Consider the following 20,587-nt stretch of genomic DNA (forward strand, 5'->3'; position numbering starts at 1 on the left):
ATCCGCCGCAGGTACATTCAGATGTGGCACCTGTGACTTTTGTCCATGGGTCCTGGAGGGCCCGTCTTTTCCTCTCCCCAGGGGAGGGACTCACATATGTTGAGCCTACGCGGATTGCCAAACACAGGGGGTGGTTTACATCGCCCTCTGTAAGTGTGGGGCTTTCTACGTAGGCAAGACCAAACGTAAACTTTCTAAACGTATACAGGACCACCTCTACTATCTTGAGGTTGGTCTTATCTACACACCTATTTGCAAGCACATCGGAGTGCATCATGACTTCGACCCAGATTATGTCAGGTTCGCTGTTCTCGAGGTCATCCCCCCCAACCCACGGGGAGGTGATCTGGATAACAAAATCCTTCGTAAAGAGGCGAGGTGGATTTTCAATCTACAGGCCACCCATTGGCCAGGACTTAATATTGCGGTCTCGTACAAACCTTTTTTATAGATTTTTGAACTTCTCCACCCTCTTCTTTCCTCCTAGTTTGTTTTGGTAGCGACTCTCATCATCAAACAAAACAATTGGCAACATAAACCCATGTTAATGTTGGTTTTATGTTCCTACATATCATAATTCATAACTTGTCAATTCAATAATTCATCATATCACTGTACTTTTTTAAGCCTTTTTTCTGAAGGATAGTATAGTGATCACTGTTTATCATTGGTTTTCTTTTTTGTTTCATGTTTTCGATTACTTTATTTGATATATAGGCTATACTGAACCTCCAAACGGGGATGATGTTTCCCTACCAAACTTGCTCATATGTTGGAGGAGGACAGGTATGGGGACGCTATTTGTATATGTGTGTTTTGTTGTGTATAGACCCTCTATTCAATCTCATCCTTCATACGGGTCTGTTCCTGAGAACTTGTATAATACGGGACACTCCTACTGTCATAATTAGCTGACAGTCTTGATCAAGTCCCTCTGACAGATGAACAAATCTACCAATCCCTTATCTTGTTTCCTTTCCCACCCTCTTTCCCTTCCCTGCCCTTCCCATTTTCTCTCCTGCTTCCTGCCTTCATCTAATCTCTATGTATTCATATTTTTGATATATCTTATTGACGTTTTTATAGGAACCACCTGCAGGATTTTCCTGACCGTGCTAAGTTCCTAGTCTTGCATACAATCCATTATGGACTGTATTTGGTTTGTTGTATGTATTCTTTATTTGTCTGTTTACTTTGTTTAAATCAAAGGTTGTAATTTAAACCCTGTATCGATTTATGTAATGGATCAGGATTCGCTCTCTGCTTGTCCATAGGCTTGTTTGTAGGTATGAATTCGGGCGCCAAGCAGGGGACAGCTGTATGCCTGTCCTCTCCGGCTCATTCAGCCGGCGCGGGTGTCCGGCCACGGGGATCATTTGACCTCTAGCACTGGACATCCGATAGTATGGCGCCCGCGCCGGAAGTGACGTTTGCGGACACCCGTCACTTCCGGCGGGACCAGTCTTAAGCCACGGGCGCGGGAGGATGAGTCATGGCGGCTCTCCCGACCCGTGGCTTTCGAGGTAGCAAGGTAAGATACTGGCCGATAACATACTAGGCTCTCCTCTCAACTACTCTAATTTTCCCCTGGGGCTTTCTCTATGGGGATAGCCAATGTCTAAATTCTGTAGTTTTTTGGTCTGTTGTTGTCTTGTCCCTGCATATAATAGCTGGGCAGTCTGCTGGAGCCGCTGCCTTTCAGCTGTTGCTCCTGTGGACTTATGGGCTCAAATATATGTTTATGGATGGAACTCTTTAATATAGTATCCTTACTCTTATGTTCCTTCCCAGAACCGACCCCAGCTTTGGTAGGTTTGCAGAATACCTACCATTTGTAATTGTTCCTTTTTCTATCTCTCTAGATAGCTATGACCATCCATTCTAATAATAGACTCCTTAAGACAATTTGTATGACATTAGACATGCTATACAAGACACACTATGTTTGTCCACAGAACTCCGGACTCCACCTTTTGTCCGCTACGGTGGTACCAATTCAAGACTGGTCCAAATTCATACCAGAAAACCACCTCCATGGAGGACCCCTGTTGGGCCCCACCTGGATCTATGTGGTTCGGAGCCTTAAGACAAGCCATTGGGAAGCGCAATCTTTGGTCCAACTGTTCCATGTATTAAGCATAATGTACTTTTAAGTGTGGTAAGCTATATGTGTCTATTCTCATGACCCTATATTTTGATATACTAGGGTTAAAATGAATATTGTAGACTGTTTTCCAGTTTTCAAGATATGAACCTGTATTTATATATATGTTTTTTTTTTTTCTTTTTGTTTTTATGCATAAACTTTGAAGGTCTTAATGTAGTCCTAATCCAACAAAAGGGTGATTCAATCACGCCGGAGTTCCTGATGAAGCGAAAGGCGAAATGCATTGAACAAAGGCACTCACCCGTTCGATCGACTACTACTTTGACATAACATGCTGTATTGTATTGCATCATTAGTTTTTTCTTTTCATTATTTTCATTGTTTTCATTTTCTTCATTGTTTCAATGTCGACTTTTATTCACACTCAATAAATATTGTCAATTTTACTTTTCTTTCGTTCTTTCCCTGGCTTGCCTACATACTTTCGACTAATAGCCCGTTATAGTCCCAATCCTTTTCATTCCTATCACCAGTGTATTCTGGGATCACTGATGTGGAATAATTTCTCTCTGTAAAAATATATATATATATATATATATATATATATTTTTATATGTATATTTATATTTATATTTTTATATATATATATATATATATATATATATATATATATATATATATATGTGTGTAGTAATCATATATACACACTCCTGAAAAAACAATAAAAACAATAAAGTTCATAATAAAAAGTCCACATATTCACAACAAAAAAATGTAAGCATTTATTCATTTATTTATTTTTATTTATTTTTTTATTTTTTATTTGTTATTTTTATTTGTTTATTTTGTATGTGTCAGTCTCCTATCATACGGATGCTTAGATCTACTATTAGTTATCATTTACTATTTAAATGTATGCTTCTTACGTCTGTTTTAGTTAAAATCCAGGCTTCATTCAAAGTGAGGCTTGGTTTTTTTAGTGTAGAAAATGTTGGTTTGGACTTCCTGGTGTGTGGGCGGGCTTCTGCAAGATGAGCGGATGAGTGGATGAGTGCATGGGCAATCTTGTTTACGTCCATTTGCTGATTCGTTTTTCAGAAGGAGGTTTGGTTTTCTCCTTGCAGCAAAATTGAGGCTTAGAACGCACGCTAGTGCAATTTTGGCAGAGTGACGAGTGCCAACACCACGGGGGGGGACCGCTCTCTACAGGTGTTTCAAACCTTTTTGAAGATTAGGTATCTTTATATATATTGAATGATCAGAAGGGGCTTTTAGCCCTATGAGGATGTCATAAGGGTACTTTTCCCGCTGAGATCATTACACACTACAAGCGCTATTTCTCTGCAGATTTTTGTAAGTGTTCTGTAAATTTTTGAATAAATGTGTTTTAACCTCCTTAGCGGTAATCCCGAGCGTGACTCGGGGTTGGTTTTTCATATCAGGAGCGGTAACCCCGAGTCACGCTCGGGGTGGATTGCAGAGAGCGCAGCGGTGTTCTCTTACCTTATCCTGGCGATCCACCGATGATATCTCATTGCTGTGACCGCCAGCCGAGAGTCCCGCCGCTCCTCCGTCGGTCTCCGTCGCTCTGATCACTTCCTAGTTCTGTTCCCTGCAGCAGCAATGCTGCATGGGAGCATAACTAGGGAGGGAAATTCAAAAAAAAAAAAAAAAACGTTGCACAAAACACATTTTATATTATATATATATATATATATATATATATATATGCATATATATATATATGCATATATATATATATGCATATATATATATATATGCATATATATATATATATATATATATATATATATATATATATATATATATATATATATGTATATATATATATATATATGCATGCATATATATATATATATATATATATATATATATATGCACACACACATATATATATATATATGCATATATATATATATATATATATATGTATGTATATATATATATATATATGTATATATATATGCACACACACATATATCTATATATAATATATAATACATGAATTATAATCTAATCAATAATATAATTTTATTATATATATTATATATTAAATAATAAAATAATATTATTGATTTGATTATAATTCACGTGTTTGTGTTTCAAATTTATCACATCCGGGATGTCTACTAGACTCTTGTTTTGGTCAGGTTTAAGTCAGTAATTACTAAGAATTGTAGGCCTATAATACATAACGCCAAATTTCCATGAAAAGAATTGTACCGCTTTTGGTATGTAATTCCAGACATAATCATACCGCCAGGGAGGTTAAATGGTTTTTCACTATGTGCGATTACTTGGCTTGTTTTTACATACTGGCCTAAACCTGGAGACACGGTTCATCTAAGCCTAAGGCAAGGTCCATTCCAAGAAAAATTCTGTACCATTCTCACAGATCTTATCAAGAATTGAAGAAATTAGACTCATGGAAAATATTTTTCACACATTGAATAACACAAAGAAACTTTTTGATCTAAAATGGAATCCATGGTTCATTTACAAAAATTCACCAGATGCATAGACTACACACCTATATATTACCATATCGTACTTTAGTTTTATTCTCTTTTTCTAACAAAATACTCCTACCCATTACTTTCTAATGTTTACTTTTGTTTTTTTTTTTGTGTTTTTTTTATTTTTATTGGCACTTTACATTATACAACTATGACACATATATAAAACAACTTGACATGTTTGCCATAATCCAAGGATATAAAAAGTATGACCGTACCAAAGACTGTACAAATAATATTTTGTTTACTATCTGCAATGTTTTGCTTATATTTGAAAACCGTGTCAGTTTTTGTCATATAATACGATCTTTGTAATGCAGATTATTTTTTCAATAAAAGTTTGTAATAATAAGGCAAGGTCCATTCCCATCAGAACTGTGGTGATACATTGTGGATATCCAAATTGAAGATTCCTGAGCTAATGGGGCTTCGCTAACTATCCCTGCATGTATGACCCTTTTACTGTACGGTACCTGGGTCCACAGCCTTTGGTAAGCCCAATACCCTTATCCATGGTGATGGGTTTGTCACGTTGGTGACTACTGGTATCTGGATATCCCTATCTTCATTCAAGTTTTAAGCACTTTAACTCAAGCACTTTTCTGGAATGTGTATTTTATATGGACACTTTTTTTTTCTTGATGCGATTATGTTGACTTTTTATTATGAACTTGATTGTTTGAGTGTGTATATATGATCACTACATATATATATATATATATATATATATATATATATATATATATATATATATATATATATATACATTTTTTAGTGCTGCACTTTTATATATAATTCAAATACAACTTTATTCCCATAAAAATCAGAAGGACAATCCAAAAAGTAAGCAATGTGTTTTGGGGGTCCAAGAGCGCCCCCTTAATTAGGGCTAAAAAAAATACATAGGAACATCTCCATACCAATAATATTGATATCAGATTGATATTGTGCTGTCCTTATGTTATTTTTTTTCTCTAGCCCTGATGAAGGGGGGCTCTTGAACCCCTGAAACACGTTGAATACTTTTTGGATTGCCCTCTGTACTTTTATTGGAAAAAAAGTTGTATCTGGACCTCTTAGCCATTGTGTGACGTTTCTGTTTCCATTTTTATTACATTTCCACGGCTGATATGCACACTGCCAATAATAGGCAGACACAAACGCCGTGTGCCGCTGAAGGTTAGGGCTTGTGTCAGTGTCTTTTCCTGCATTTGATGTGCGTTTCAGTAGTATACTGTGCAGACCAAATAAGAGAAGTTCATTGTTAGGTTTTACATACACTAAAGTGGTAGTAAACCACCACTATAATAAAAATAAATGGGCCGCCCTGCAGGGTTAAGTCATAATGTACTAGTATGCACCGCATACTAGCACATTATGGTAGACTTACCTGTAAAGCGGATCCCTCCCCCGCAGCGCTATCTCGAATCCCTGGCCTTGCCATCTTTACCCTGTCTTCCTTCAGGGTTCACAAGCTCCGGCTGTATGAATGGCTGGGGCCGTGGTGACGGCATTCTGGCGGGAACCCTCAGCTCCAGCACGGAGCTCTGAAGGTATGGCACGGTATGCCGTATAATGAGGGCTGCATGCGCTCTGAAGGGGCGGCATACCGTGCCATACCTTCAGAGCGCATGCAGCCCTCATTATAGGCTTACCTGTAGGTACAAGTTCAAAAGTGGAGTTTACCTCCACTTTAAGGCAGAAGTTCCTAATTGCATACTTGTTGCAGGTCAGTGACTCAAAGCTTTGAAGCCATTAAGTCAGCATAACAGCCAGACAGTTAGCATTTCCAAAAGAGCATTTAACATTGACAGCTTTTATAAATTATCTGATGACAAGAATATTTTTTTTTATTAAACCGTTGATATCTACTGATACTTCTTCGACCCTCCTAGGGTGGACTCTTGACACTTTCTGGGATTGCTGCGATTTTCCCAGGGTCTACTTTCATTCCTCCTCCCTGTTGCTTCCAAGAAAAAGAATTTCGATTTTCCTGACGGTATCATTTTGCAGAGGAACTTTTATTTAGATTCTTGTTAGCAGAACGTCCATCAATCCCCAGATAACCCAAAACCTGATGAGCCTTGTACATAATTGCAACCAGCCAGGGTGATGTAAACAGGCGGCTCTGTTGTTTTAGCTGCAGGTTGTTGGTATGAGAAGACTCAGGGGAGGCTTTTTTTATTCCAGAGTTTCTATAAATGATATGACTATAATGAATAGGCAGCCAAGAGAAAACAGTTGTGTGTGTGGTTTTCATTTAGAGTTGGTTTCCTTCCAGAGTATTTCTTCCAAAGGATCAGGGAATGGGTCCACGTGGTGGCTCAGTCTGGTTCTGCTTCAAATATAAATAGAACGTAGCGTTTACTGTTGGAGTTAAGGACACACCTTGTGGAATGTGCAGACCAAGGATCCCCGGCCACAAAAATAATCGTGCCCCGTACAACTATTTAGTTTTATGCATACATTTTAAGTTCTTTCTAGCTTGTGTAGGGTCACCATTAAGGGCAAAGTATCCTGTGATTCCAGCAAGTAGTCATGTTGAGTAACTGCTAAAAACCTTTACAGAGAACATTCCACTCATTACTATTTTACATGCTTGATTTGCCATATTTTTATGATTATATTTCATTAACCAATTTGTAGCTACAACTAAGGACAAACAAACTGGTATGACTGAAGACTGGGTTGGCGGAGAACAAGTTCTCTCTGCCAGGTCAACCTCTTCTATCTTGTAAAGGGTCCAAGTCTACTTCTTGCATTCACGTCATGCAGTAGCCGGTGTAGCCAAAAGGCACCACATCCTTGTAAAGCCAAAATGAAGCCTTTGTGTACATGGACTTTTGGGTACCGATTAATCACCCTGAAATACTTAAACCATATACAATTATATTTAACAATTGTTAAAACATTGTTAAAAAGTATTCAGAACCATATGTGGTGATGAAAACATTAGTTTGGGGTAAATAAAAACAAATTCTTTACAGTGGATCTCCCTTTTTATACTGAGAACCCTGTATTTGAATTATAGCAATTACTGATCATGGAATATCAATTTATAACAGTGTTCATGCTATCCGTGTGTCTCTACGCGTTTCACAGGATGCACACCTAATAGATCTACAAGCAGGACTAATAGGTAATAAAATTGTTTCGGGAGTAGAAAAAAATGCTGTGTTAAGGACCGTAAGAATCATACGTATTTTTCCTTTTTTTGCTCATCGTTCCGCTGTGCGTGAACCTATTGCTTTGCCATGAATGGACAAAGAACCGGTTAATTTCAAGCATTTTTTCTCTAATGGCTGCTAGCAGTGGCGGCTGGTGCTCCATGGGCCGGGGGGGGGCAGATGGACCACACCAGCCCATGTGCCATACCCCCCCCCCGGATCACACCAGCTCCAGCCCACATACCATACCCCCCCCCCAGCTCACTCACCCTGGACTGACATGTGGAGGGCAGGCATCGGCAGCTTCCTTCCCAGTCTCCTCTGTGTGTCGGGCTTCCCCAGCATCTCCTCCCTCCTTCTCCTTGGCCAATATCATGGCTTCTCCTTTCGGCCAATCGGGAAACGGGTCTCAGGACCTGCTTCCTGATTGGCCAGGAGGAGAATCTGTGTGACAATACTGAACATTCATTTGCTATTGTCACACAACTGGGTGGGCTCAGGGAGCAGTGCTCTGCGCCTCGAGCCTACCCTTTTTTGAAGCCTATTAGAGCCTCTGGCTCTAATCATGTGCTTCAAAGAAAAAAGAAACCCATTGAAATCCATGCTTCTGGCGCCCTGCATGTAGATTAGGGGGCCAGATGCATGGATGGGGGGGCAGCGCCCCTGCGCCCCCCAATGGACGGGCTGCCACTGGCTGCTAGTGCATTTGGTAAATAGTCTGACTCATGTATATTTTTCTGGCTTATTGCTACATGTCCCTGTCCTCTTTATAAACTATGCTGCCAATCCACCGGGACTATGACTACTGTCTTTTGTACCCCAAAGCAGGGTAAGAGGGAATGCTGTCCTTATAATTGCCTAAAGTATTTAAGAACTAAAGGATACAATATAAAGTCTGGAGTATGGAAAGCTCTCACTTATTTTAATTCCACATTTCCTTTCCTGTGTGTGGTCTGGGAGCCGTAAGCCTTACATCCTGCAAGAATCCACTTCTGAGAATATCTGTCCATTGCAATATAAATAATACTGAACTGGGACTGTCTAAACCATATGAGTATATGGGTTTCATACAATATGTGAGCTGAAATATAGACATGAAGCAATATTCAGCTCATAGTCTGCAGCAAACTTTCTCTGCAAAACTTTTTTAACACGGAGGAACTCTTAAAACAAGTTTCAAGTCTTGGAGAACTTCTGCTACTAATTATTATACTGAATTACAGCCTATGGGAAAGAGTATGAACAGTAAGTTGTGGATATTAGATAAAATAAAAGAAAAAGGGAATCTGATGTACAATTTTTTGTAATTATAATGAAATAAAACAAATAAAAAGGATAATAACTATACTAAAAAATTCAGACCATGAAAATTATATTGCTCCCTTGCATTACTGGTGAGTGGAAAATTGCCCTTCTTACATCAGTGGTCCAGGTAGTGCAACTTCACATTGGTGGTTAAAGTGCCCATCTTGCAATGTTGATCAGTGTAGTGCCCCTCTACATTAGCGGTCAGTAGTGCCACCCTACAATGCTGGTCAGTGTACTGCCCCCTTACATTGGTGGTCAATGTAGTACCATTCTATATTGGTGGTCAGTGTAGTGCCCCCTTACATTAGTGGTCAGTGCAGTGCCACCTTACATTGGTGGTCAGTGTAGTGCCCACTTACATTGGTGGTCAGTGTAGTAACACTCTATATTGGTGGTCAGTGTAGTGCCACCTTACATTGGTGGTCAATGTAGTGCCATTCTATATTGGTGGTCAGTGTAGTGCCCCCTTACATTAGTGGTCAGTGCAGTGCCACCTTACATTGGTGGTCAGTGTAGTGCCCACTTACATTGGTGGTCAGTGTAGTAACACTCTATATTGGTGGTCAGTGTAGTGCCACCTTACATTGGTGGTTAGTGTAGGGCCCCCTTACATTGGTGGTCAATGTAGTACCATTCTATATTGGTGGTCAGTGTAGTGCCCCCTTACATTAGTGGTCAATGTAGTACCATTCTATATTGGTGGTCAGTGTAGTGCCCCCTTACATTGGTGGTCAATGTAGTACCATTCTATATTGGTGGTCAGTGTAGTGCCCCCTTACATTAGTGGTCAGTGCAGTGCCACCTTACATTGGTGGTCAGTGTAGTGCCCACTTACATTGGTGGTCAGTGTAGTAACACTCTATATTGGTGGTCAGTGTAGTGCCACCTTACATTGGTGGTTAGTGTAGGGCCCCCTTACATTGGTGGTCAATGTAGTACCATTCTATATTGGTGGTCAGTGTAGTGCCACCTTACATTGGTGGTCAGTGCAGTGCCCCCTTACATTGGTGGTCAGTGTAGTGCCCCCTTACATTGGTGGTTAGTGTAGGGCCCCCTTACATTGGTGGTCAATGTAGTACCATTCTATATTGGTGGTCAGTGTAGTACCACCTTACATTGGTGGTCAGTGTAGTGCCACCTTACATTGGTGGTCAAGGTAGTGCCCCCTTACATTGGTGGTCAGTGTAGTGCCCCCTTACATTGGTGGTCAGTGTAGTACCACCTTACATTGGTGGTCAGTGTAGTGCCCCTTTACATTGGTGGTCAGTGTAGTGCCACCCTATATTGGTGGTCAGTGTAATGCCACCTTACATTGGTAGCCGAATTATTGCCCCTTACATTTCTGGCCATTGTAGTGACCCCTTAAATTGGTGGTTTTGTGTATGGCCTCCTACATCGGTGGTCAGTTTAATGCATCCTTATATTGGTGGTTAGCGTGGTGTCCCCCTACAATCGGGGGTTCGGCACGCTCTGTGATTTGGGTAAAGGGCCTATTACAGTGGCCCTTTACCATGCGATCAGCTGTGTCCAATCACTGCTGATCACATGTAAACAATCTTGAGGAAAGGCGAGCTGGTAACTGGCAAGTGTTACAGGGCACTGATAATCAGTGCAGCCCTAACAGTGCCCATCAGTGCTGCCAATCACTGACCATTAAGGCCTCATGTACACTGCTACTTGTAAACTGACGTTTTGGAGCAGTTGGGCGTTTTTTTCAGAAGCCCCTGAACCCTCTATGTTATCTTATCTGTCCATGTACACTGGGTCGTTTACAGTCATTTAGAGGCAGTTGAGTTCAGTGTAGTTTTTTGGAAAGCAATTATTTGCGTTCATGATGTTCAGAACGTGTGTTTACTGGCATTTCAAATGCAAAACGCGACCGAACGCGATCACCCGCATTTAGCGCTTGCGTTTTTCCATTTTAAAGGGGAATGATTTTTTGACCTCTAAAAACGGATCTGAGCGCAAACGCCCTCTAAACACGGCTGCAAACACGACACAACGGACATTTAAACGTCCTTTACATAGCTGTAAACTTCCAGCGTTCAAAGGACTTTTTAAAACGTCCCGTGTACATGTAGCCTAATGCCACCTATCAGTGTCTCCTCATCAGTGCCGCCTATCAATGCCCAGTTTCACCTATCAGTGCAGCCTCATCAGTGTACATCAGTGCAGCCTATCAGTACCCATCAGTGCAGCCTCATCAGCGCACACCAGTGCAGCCTCATCAGCGCACATCAGTGCAGCCTCATCAGTGTACATCAGTGCAGCCTCATCAGTGTACATCAGTGCAGCCTATCAGTGGCCATCAGTGCAGCCTCATTAGTGCCAGTGAAGGAGGAAAATGACTTGATTGTCAAATTTTATAACAGAAACTAGGAAAAACGTTTGTTTTCATAATTGTTGAGTTTTTTACATTTGTTTAGCAAAATATAAAAAACCCAGTGGTGAATAAATACCACCAAAAGAAAGCTCTATTTGTGTTAAAAAAAAACACAATAAAAATGTCATATGGGTACAGCGTCGCACAACCGCGCAATTGTCCGTTAAAGTAACGCAGTGCCGTATCGCTCAAATATGGCCTGGTCATTAAGGGGGCAAATCCTTCCGGTCCAGAAGTGGTTAAGGAGGAAGTAAACACAAGGCATAATTTGTACCTATAGGTAAATCTATAATAAGGGGGTTATATCGCATCGCTGGAGAGCTTTGTTTTCAGGTAAGTTTCACATAATGTGCTAGTATGCCATGCATACTAGCACATTATGCCTTTACCTTGCAAGTTGGGAAAAAAAAAAAAAACAACCAGCGGTTTGCATCTGCTTTAACCGGTTGCCGACCGCCGCATGACTATATACTGCGATGGTCAGCCCCGGCCAGGCAGAGTGACGTATGGATACGTCACTTGCCTGTCACTGACTTGAGAGCCAATTGCGGGTGGGCGGTGAAGGGAGAAAGGCGGACGGCTTATGTAAACAAGCCGCCCGTCATTCTCCCTGGTGTAAAAATGGAGATCAGACGGTTCTGCTATGTAGGACCGTTGACCTTTGTTTTTACACCAATAGCAATGTCCCTATACAGTTAGAATCACGCCCCTAGGACACACTTAACCCCTCCCTGTACAATAAAGTTAACCCCTTTCCTGCCAGTGTCATTTTTGCAGTAACAGTGCATATGTATAGCACTGATTACTGTAGTAATGTCACTGGTAACCCCAAAAGTGTCAAAAATGTCAGTCAAGGGTCCGATCTGTCCGCCGCAATGTTGCAGTACCGTAAAAAAAATCGCAGATCGCCGCCATTACTCGTTAAAAAAAAAAACACCAAAAATGACAAAAATCTTTCCCTTTGTTAGTAAACGCGATAACTTTTGCGCAAACCAATCAAAATACGCTTTTTGCGATTTTTTTTTTTACCAAACATATGTAGCATAAAACAAATTGGCCGAAAATGTTAAAAAATTTAGATTTTTACATTTTTTTGGGGGGAATTTCATATAAAAAAATGTGAAAAATATTGTTATTTTTGCAAAATTTACGCTCTTTTTTTGTTTAGGGCTCTTTCACACGGGCGTTCCGTTTTTATCTTCAGTTCCGTCACTTTTTTTTTGTTATGAAACGGACACTGATGACAATTTTTACATCAGTTTGACATCCGCGGACGTCCGTTTTTCCATCCGCCGACGTCCGTTTTTTGTCCGCCGACGTCCGTTTTTTGTCCGCCGATGTCCGTTTTTTGTCCGCCGACGTCCGTTTTACATCCGCTGACATGCTTTTTTTTATCATTTTTCTATACATTTTCCATCCGTTTTCCATCAGTTTCATATCAGTTTTTCATCCTTTTTTTTTATGACTCATAATTTCCCATGTCACTTTGCTCTTAACCCAGCATGCATTGGGTTTCCCATGCTGCTTTGTGGTCCCAGTGTGCATACAGTGTGTCTGCCTGTGTGTTCCTGTGTCTCATTTCTTGTGATTTATATCAAAGCGAGCAATGGCCCCTTCCCGATTTTGGGATGATGTCACATGTCTTATGCTACTGTATTATGTGAGGGGAGTGGAGAGCCGGAGGAGGAAGACTGTTCAGCGAAAACGTCGCACCTATTGGGTTCATCCGATGATGCTAAAGAGGCCCTCTGAGGGATTTCTGTCCCTACACTATGCGGATTTAAGACGGTATCCGGTTAAATTTTTCAATTTCACCAGAATGAACGTAACGACATTTGATTTTGTCTTGGAGAAATTGTTACCACGTCTTCAGCGGATGGACACCAATATGAGACGCAGTGTGCCGCCAGCGGAGCGTCTGCTAGTGACTCTCAGGTAAGTCAGCTGCTGTTGTCATGCTTTATATGCTGTTGTCATGCTATATGTCATGCTATATGCTAGGGGCAAATGTCAGATAACATGAAATTACCAACTAAAATGTACTTTTCCGTTAATTCTTGTCTAATTTCCTTATGCCTAGGTTTCTTGCATCCGGGCAGACATTTACGTGTCTGAACCATTATTTTCTATTGGGGATCTCTACAATATCAATGATCGTTCATGACACCTGCAAGGCCATATGGGAGGAGCTAACACCGATTGCAATGCCTGTCCCTGATGAAAATGTGTGGTTGCAAATAGCTGAGGGATTCCTGATGAAGACCCAATTTCCCAACTGCCTTGGTGCCCTTGACGGGAAACATATGCGGATTAGAATGCCTCCTGGATCAGGCTCCAGTTATTTCAATTACAAAAAATTTTTTTCATTGGTGCTGATGGCTATCTGTGATAGCAACTATAAATTTATTATGGTGGACATTGGTGCATATGGTAGCTCTGCTGACTCCCGTGTCTTCAGGACATCCGCTATGGGTAGAAGGCTGTTAGATGGACGTCTGAACCTACCTGCTGACAAGCCACTGCCAGGAACAAATGGACCAGCTATACCTCACGTTTTAGTGGCTGATGAAGCATTTGCCCTCTCACGTCACCTTTTAAGACCATACGCCAAACATAATCTAACAAGCCAAAAAAGGATTTTTAACTACAGACTGAGTAGAGCAAGAAGGTTTGTTGAGTGCACATTTGGAATCTTAACAAACAAGTGGCGCATTTTCCATAGTGCCATTCAACTTAAAGTGGATAATGCCGAAGAAGTGATCAAAGCATGTTGTGTGTTGCACAATATCGTACGTGATAAAGAAGGCTTGAGCATGGATGATGAAGATGAAACACATTTGCCCTCTGTGCAATATGGAGGACTGCGCCCGAACCATTCAGCTCTTGCTCTACGAGATAAATTCGCAGATTATTTCATGACCCCTGAAGGAGAGGTTCCATGGCAGTATGCCCATATGTAATCTTTTTAAAGATTGTAACTGCACTTATTTTCCTTTTGTTCATTAATATAATAGTTTCCATTTGTTCAATAAAAGAATAAAAACAAATTCTTTGTCAGAAATTTTTTTTTATTTAAACAGCATCACACATAACAACCTCTGTGATTTTAATATGAAATAAAAGACAATTCAAAATCCAAAGTCAACCTTATAAGTCCTGATAATAGGGACTTGGAGCATTCCCAAAATGCGTTGATGAGGAAGATGCAGACGTTTGGGACATGTAGGAGTCCTGAGAGCTTGACGTTTGCTGGCTGCTGGTGGGCTTTGACTGGGTAAATGGTGGTGCATGGGATGGGGGTCCACATGGTGGGAGGGTATGGGTTGGCATCCTATTATATGGCAGGGTTGGGTTAGGGGGGTAGGATGGATTATAACCATAATGGCCAGGTGATGTACTTGGCATCATTGGATGCTGGACTGGCCTTTGATACAAATGATATTCTGGTATGGGTTCCCCAGCTATTGCAGCTTTTATACATGTGATGGTTACATGAGATATCTGCATTTGTACCTCCATTTTTTTATTATTAGGGGTCTGGACCAAATGATGATATAGGCTGCGGAGGAATGCAGCATCATAATTGTTTGAGTCTAGGAAGGGGTCCATGGATTCAGACCTACGCATGGCCCTCATATCCTCCATGAACTTCATCATGGCAGTGTCCATTGGTGTTGGTGCAGCACCTCTTCTTTGTGACCCTCTAGAAGCTCTGGGAACCTGTACAGTAGGGAAATTTGTTAGAACATTTGTCTTTACTAAATGTTTACAATAGGGGCCTAGGTTTGGTAAAATTTACTTACATGTTGTCTTGGCGTGCGGACTTGAGCATGTTGAGGAGACACCTGTGCAGAAGTTTGAGGCTGTGATTCGTGGTCACTTGTGTCAGCCTCTGCTTCGGTGACCTCTTCGCCCTCCTCTTCTGTTTCTGTAATGTTGGAGCTGGTGCTGTAATACAATACATTGATAAATTATTTGTCCTACTTTTCAAATTGATTAAATTTTACGTAGAATGACAGCTTTGTACTCACGGTCTTAAGTCCATAACATTACGCAGGAATGACAGCATTTCAAAAAAAGGACTTCTCCTCCTCTGGCTGACTCCTGCCCCACTTCTGCTCTCCTCAGCCTCATCGTTCAGTTCCCTCCTGTAGCGGTCCCTTTGTGACCTCCATCTCGTGATGATTTTTTTGCCTATGAAAAATGGATAATATGAACTTAATTACATGACAGATGTCACAATTAGGTGGACCACAAGTCTCAGCAAGCGAACAGTGAAAGATACGGTAATATAACTTTACATTTCACCTATCTGTCTCTTTTAGCATGCTGAGACTTGTAGTCCACCCATATGTCACAATTAGGTGGACCACAAGTCTCAGCAAGAGAACAGTGAAAGATACGGTAATATAACTTTACATTTCACCTATCTGTCTCTTTTAGCATGCTGAGACTTGTAGTCCACCCATATGTCACAATTAGGTGGACCACAAGTCTCAGCAAGCAAACAGTGAAAGATACGGTAATATAACTTTACATTTCACCTATCTGTCTCTTTTAGCATGCTGAGACTTGTAGTCCACCCATATGTCACAATTAGGTGGACCACAAGTCTCAGCAAGCAAACAGTGAAAGATACGGTAATATAACTTTACATTTCACCTATCTGTCTCTTTTAGCATGCTGAGACTTGTAGTCCACCCATATGTCACAATTAGGTGGACCACAAGTCTCAGCAAGCAAACAGTGAAAGATACGGTAATATAACTTTACATTTCACCTATCTGTCTCTTTTAGCATGCTGAGACTTGTAGTCCACCCATATGTCACAATTAGGTGGACCACAAGTCTCAGCATGACAACCCCACCCTCACAACCCCCCAAAAGATACACTTACCACGTATGCGACGTTGCCTATCACTCAAGGAGGTCCAGTTGGGGGTCACGTCCTTGAAAATTTCCTCCCACAGCCTGGATTTGGTGATCCGGTCACTATACTCTGTACAGTGTTTGTCCCAAATGCCAGGCCTGGCATGTACTAGCTGGATCAGACGTTCGTGGGACACATCACGGGCCATGACTGCTGCTTGTATTGGGTGTGGTACTTGGGGTGTGGTAACTGGTGATTGTTGTCACTTCCTAGACCACTAGACCACTACCTGGGTCAAAGTTTACATATTATACTGTATTTTATTGGAAAAAAAAAAAAAAAAAGGATATGATCGGAGCGGATGTCAGCGCTAACATCCGTTTTGTGTCCGTTCCGTTTTTTTTACGGAGGAAAAATAGGGTTCCCTTCAGTCCAAAAAAAAGGACATGAGCGGACCGGACGATAAACGGATGTTAGCGGATGTACATCCGCCGACATCCGCAATCCCATTGACTTGCATTATGTCCGTTTTTCATCCGCAATCGGAAGGGATGAAAAACGGACATACGGAACGCCCGTGTGAAAGAGCCCTTATAGCGCATGATCAAAAAATCGCACAGGTGATCAAATACCACCAAAAGAAAGCTCTGTTTGTGGGAAAAAAAGGACGTCAAATTCATTTAGGTACAGCGTCGCACGACCACGCAATTGTCCGTTAAAGTCACGCAGTAAAAAATCGCAAAAAAACCCCCTGGTCTTTTAGCAGCCAAATCCTCCGGGGCTTAAGTGGTTAAGGCTGAGCAACAGATGCAAAAGCATTTTATTAAACATGTTCCTCATATGTTATAAATCCATTTTGCATGCACCAAATGCCTCTGTGAAGCCAGATATTACATTGCAAAACTAGTGATGACATCATTGCTGTTACAGTTTCCTAGATAAAAGATTCAGTAGTTTGTTTAGAAAATATCCCTATCTATCTACATGGAAATAAAAATCAATGACATGAGACTGAAAGAGTTATGTTTTAGGTTCCTTTGATCTATAAATCAGGTTGAGATGCTAATTGTTTGTCAGTGCAATGTCATGTTCATAGTACAATTTGCCACTCAACTTTACAGCCAAAGATCGAAATATCTGATAAATTTGTTTAGCAAGTATGAGCAGCAAAAAAAACTAGCGTGTGTTGTCTTTCTGTTCACATCTTTGTTTCTTGCAGTCTTTCCTAAAACCACATCAAAGTCTATCTTATAAATTAGCAAAGGAAATATTCATTTCCCTTTCCTTCCCTTTTTGTTTTTCTTTCCTTTTTCCCTTTCCTCAAAGTCTATCATATACAGTAAATTAGCAAAGGAAATGATAATTTCCCTTCCTTTACCTTTTTTTCCGTTCCGTTACTTTTCCTTTTCTTTTTCTATTTCTTTTTCCTTCCCCTATTCTATTGTCCCTTTCTTTTTCCATTTCCTTTCCTTTTTTTTTTTCTTTTTCTTTTTTTCCTTTTTTTTTCTTTTCCTTTTTTCCTTCTCTTTTTTCCTTCTCTTTTTTCCTTCTCTTTTTTGTTTCCTTTTTCCTTCCCCTATTCTTTTTTTCCCTTTCTTTTTCCATTTCTTTTCCTTTTTTTCTTTTCTTTGTTCATTTTTTTTTCCTTTTTCTTTTTTTTTTCTTTTTTCCATTTTTTCCTTTCTTTTTTTCCTTTTTTTTTCCTCCTCATTTTCTTTTTTTCCTTCTTTTCCTTTTTCTTTTACTTTTTCCTTTCCCTATTCTTTTTTTCACATTCTTTTTCCATTTCCTTTCATTTTTTCTTTTTTCCTTTTTTTTTTTCCCTTTTTTTCCTTCTCTTTTTCCTTTCCTTTTTTCTTTTTGCTTTCCCTTTGCTTTTTTTCCCATTCTTTTTCCATGTCCTTACTTTTTTCCTTTTTCTTTTCCTCTCCTTCCCTTTTCTGAAGGTGGCTAAGCAATGGCTGTTAGGCATTCATTCTGCTTGCTTTTTTGGGGGTTTTTTTGCAGAACTTTTCATTGGGACGAATGCATCTCAACCGCGATCAAAGCAATTGGTTTATAATTGCAGCGCAGCACGGCTCTAATGACTGGTATGAGAGCAGTTTGGCATATTCAGGTGACATAACATAATAAATTAGCTATGATTGCAATGCAAAGCATCATGGCTATGGCATTTGAACAGACCCCTCTATTGAACAGTCCCCTTCAGTGCCGGGACAAGGTCATCTAGTGCCCAGGGCGAACATGCCAAATTGCTACCCCCCCCCAAAAAAAAAAATTAGCACTAATCTGCACGCTCATCCTAAGCATAAATCCCCCCTTCTCCCAGTACAAATTTGCCCCCCTGCTGAAATCCCCCCCCACCCAGCACAAATCTTTGGCCCCCCATCCCCCCAGCACAAATCCCCCCACCCCCCCCCCCAAAAATCCCCCCTAGCACTAGTCCTCTACCTCTCAAATTTCCCCCCAAGAACAAATCTTTTTTCCCCCACTACAAATCCCCCCTTCCAGCACAAATTACTCTCCCCCAATCCCCTTTCCTAGCACAACCCCCCCCCCCCCCAACAAATTTCCCTTCCTAGCACAAATAACCTCCAATCATCCCTACTAGCACAAATACCAACCCCCCCCCCCAAAAAAAAAATTATATCATATTACTTTTATAGCACAACCCCCCCCCCCCCAAATCCCCTCTCCAAGCACAAATCCTCTTCCCTCATCCCCCCTCCCAACACAAATCCCTCCAAATCACACCTCCCTAAATTTGCCCTCCTAGAACAATTCTTACCCCCTGCCAGGCTGCTATCACCACACATTCTTCTTCTCAACACAAATCCCCCCCCCCCAATCTCTGTGTGGTGCCTCCCCACCTCATATGATACCACAGTGCCCAGGGCAGTCCTCCCTCTTGCCCACCCCTTGTCCTGGTCCTGGTCCCCTTTATTTCTATATAAATATACCCAAAATGTATGTAAAGCTCAAACTTTTTAAAATCATTTTTGACACATTTGGAAGGGTTCAAAGCCGTATCAAGTTGTTTTTTCTGCCTGTGTCCCCCTGGGGAGCGTTTCCTTCACATATATAGACCAGTGAGTCTGACATCAATAGTAGGCAAATTAATGGAAACCCTATTAAAGGATAGAATTGTGGAACATCTTAAATCCCATGGATTGCAAGATGAAAAACAACATGGGTTTACTTCAGGGAGATCATGTCAAACAAATCTTATAGATTTTTTTGACTGGGTGACTAAAATAATAGACGGTGGAGGTGCAGTAGACATTGCATATCTAGATTTTAGTAAGGCTTTTGACACTGTCCCACATAGAAGACTTATCAATAAACTACAGTCATTGAACATGGACTCCCATATTGTTGAGTGGATTAGGCAGTGGCTGAGTGACAGACAACAGAGGGTTGTAGTCAATGGAGAACATTCAGAACAAGGTCATGTTACCAGTGGGGTACCTCAGGGATCTGTACTGGGACCAATTTTGTTTAATATCTTCATAAGTGATATTGCAAAAGGCCTCGATGGTAAGGTTTGTCTTTTTGCTGATGACACAAAGATATGTAACAGGGTTGATGTTCCTGGAGGGAAATGCCAAATGGAAAAGGATTTAGGAAAACTAGAAGAATGGTCAGAACTCTGGCAACTGAAATTTAATGTGGATAAGTGCAAGATAATGCACCTGGGGCGTAAAAACCCAAGGGCAGAATATAGAATATTTGACACAGTCCTGACCTCAGTATCTGAGGAAAGGGATTTAGGAGTAATTATTTCAGAAGACTTAAAGGTGGGAGGACAATGTAATAGAGCAGCACGAAATGCCAGCAGAATGCTTGGATGTATAGGGAGAGGTATAAGCAGTAGAAAGAGGGAAGTGCTTATGCCGCTGTACAGAACACTGGTGAGACCTCACTTGGAGTATTGTGCGCAGTACTGGAGGCCGTATCTCCAGAAGGATATAGATACTCTAGAGAGAGTTCAGAGAAGAGCTACTAAACTAGTACATGGACTGCAGGAAAAAACTTACCAGGAAAGGTTAAAGGACCTTAACATGTATAGCTTGGAAGAAAGAAGAGACAGAGGGGATATGATAGAAACTTTTAAATACATAAAGGGAATCAACTCGGTAAAGGAGGAGAGCATATTTAAAAGAAGAAAAACTACCACAAGAGGACACAGTTTTAAATTAGAGGGGCAAAGGTTTA

The 20,587-nt window shown here is 40.8% G+C and overlaps 1 protein-coding gene across 1 annotated transcript in view; it reads left to right on the plus strand.

Moving 5' to 3' along the window:
* LOC309556577 (uncharacterized protein) overlaps window positions 1-14,462 on the plus strand; it is a gene marked incomplete at both ends in the record, with an annotated part of 43,486 nt that extends 29,024 nt beyond the window's left edge. Inside the window, 2 exons of the mRNA XM_082259020.1 lie at window positions 13,321-13,437; window positions 13,583-14,462. Of these exons, the coding sequence (XP_082115146.1) occupies window positions 13,321-13,437; window positions 13,583-14,462 (997 nt within the window). The remainder of the gene's footprint in view (window positions 1-13,320; window positions 13,438-13,582) is intronic.
* Window positions 14,463-20,587: the final 6,125 nt, after the last annotated feature.

The sequence above is a fragment of the Pelophylax lessonae genome (genome assembly GCF_965119305.1).
Source record: "Pelophylax lessonae genome assembly, chromosome: 5".
Taxonomy (NCBI): Eukaryota; Metazoa; Chordata; class Amphibia; order Anura; family Ranidae; genus Pelophylax; species Pelophylax lessonae.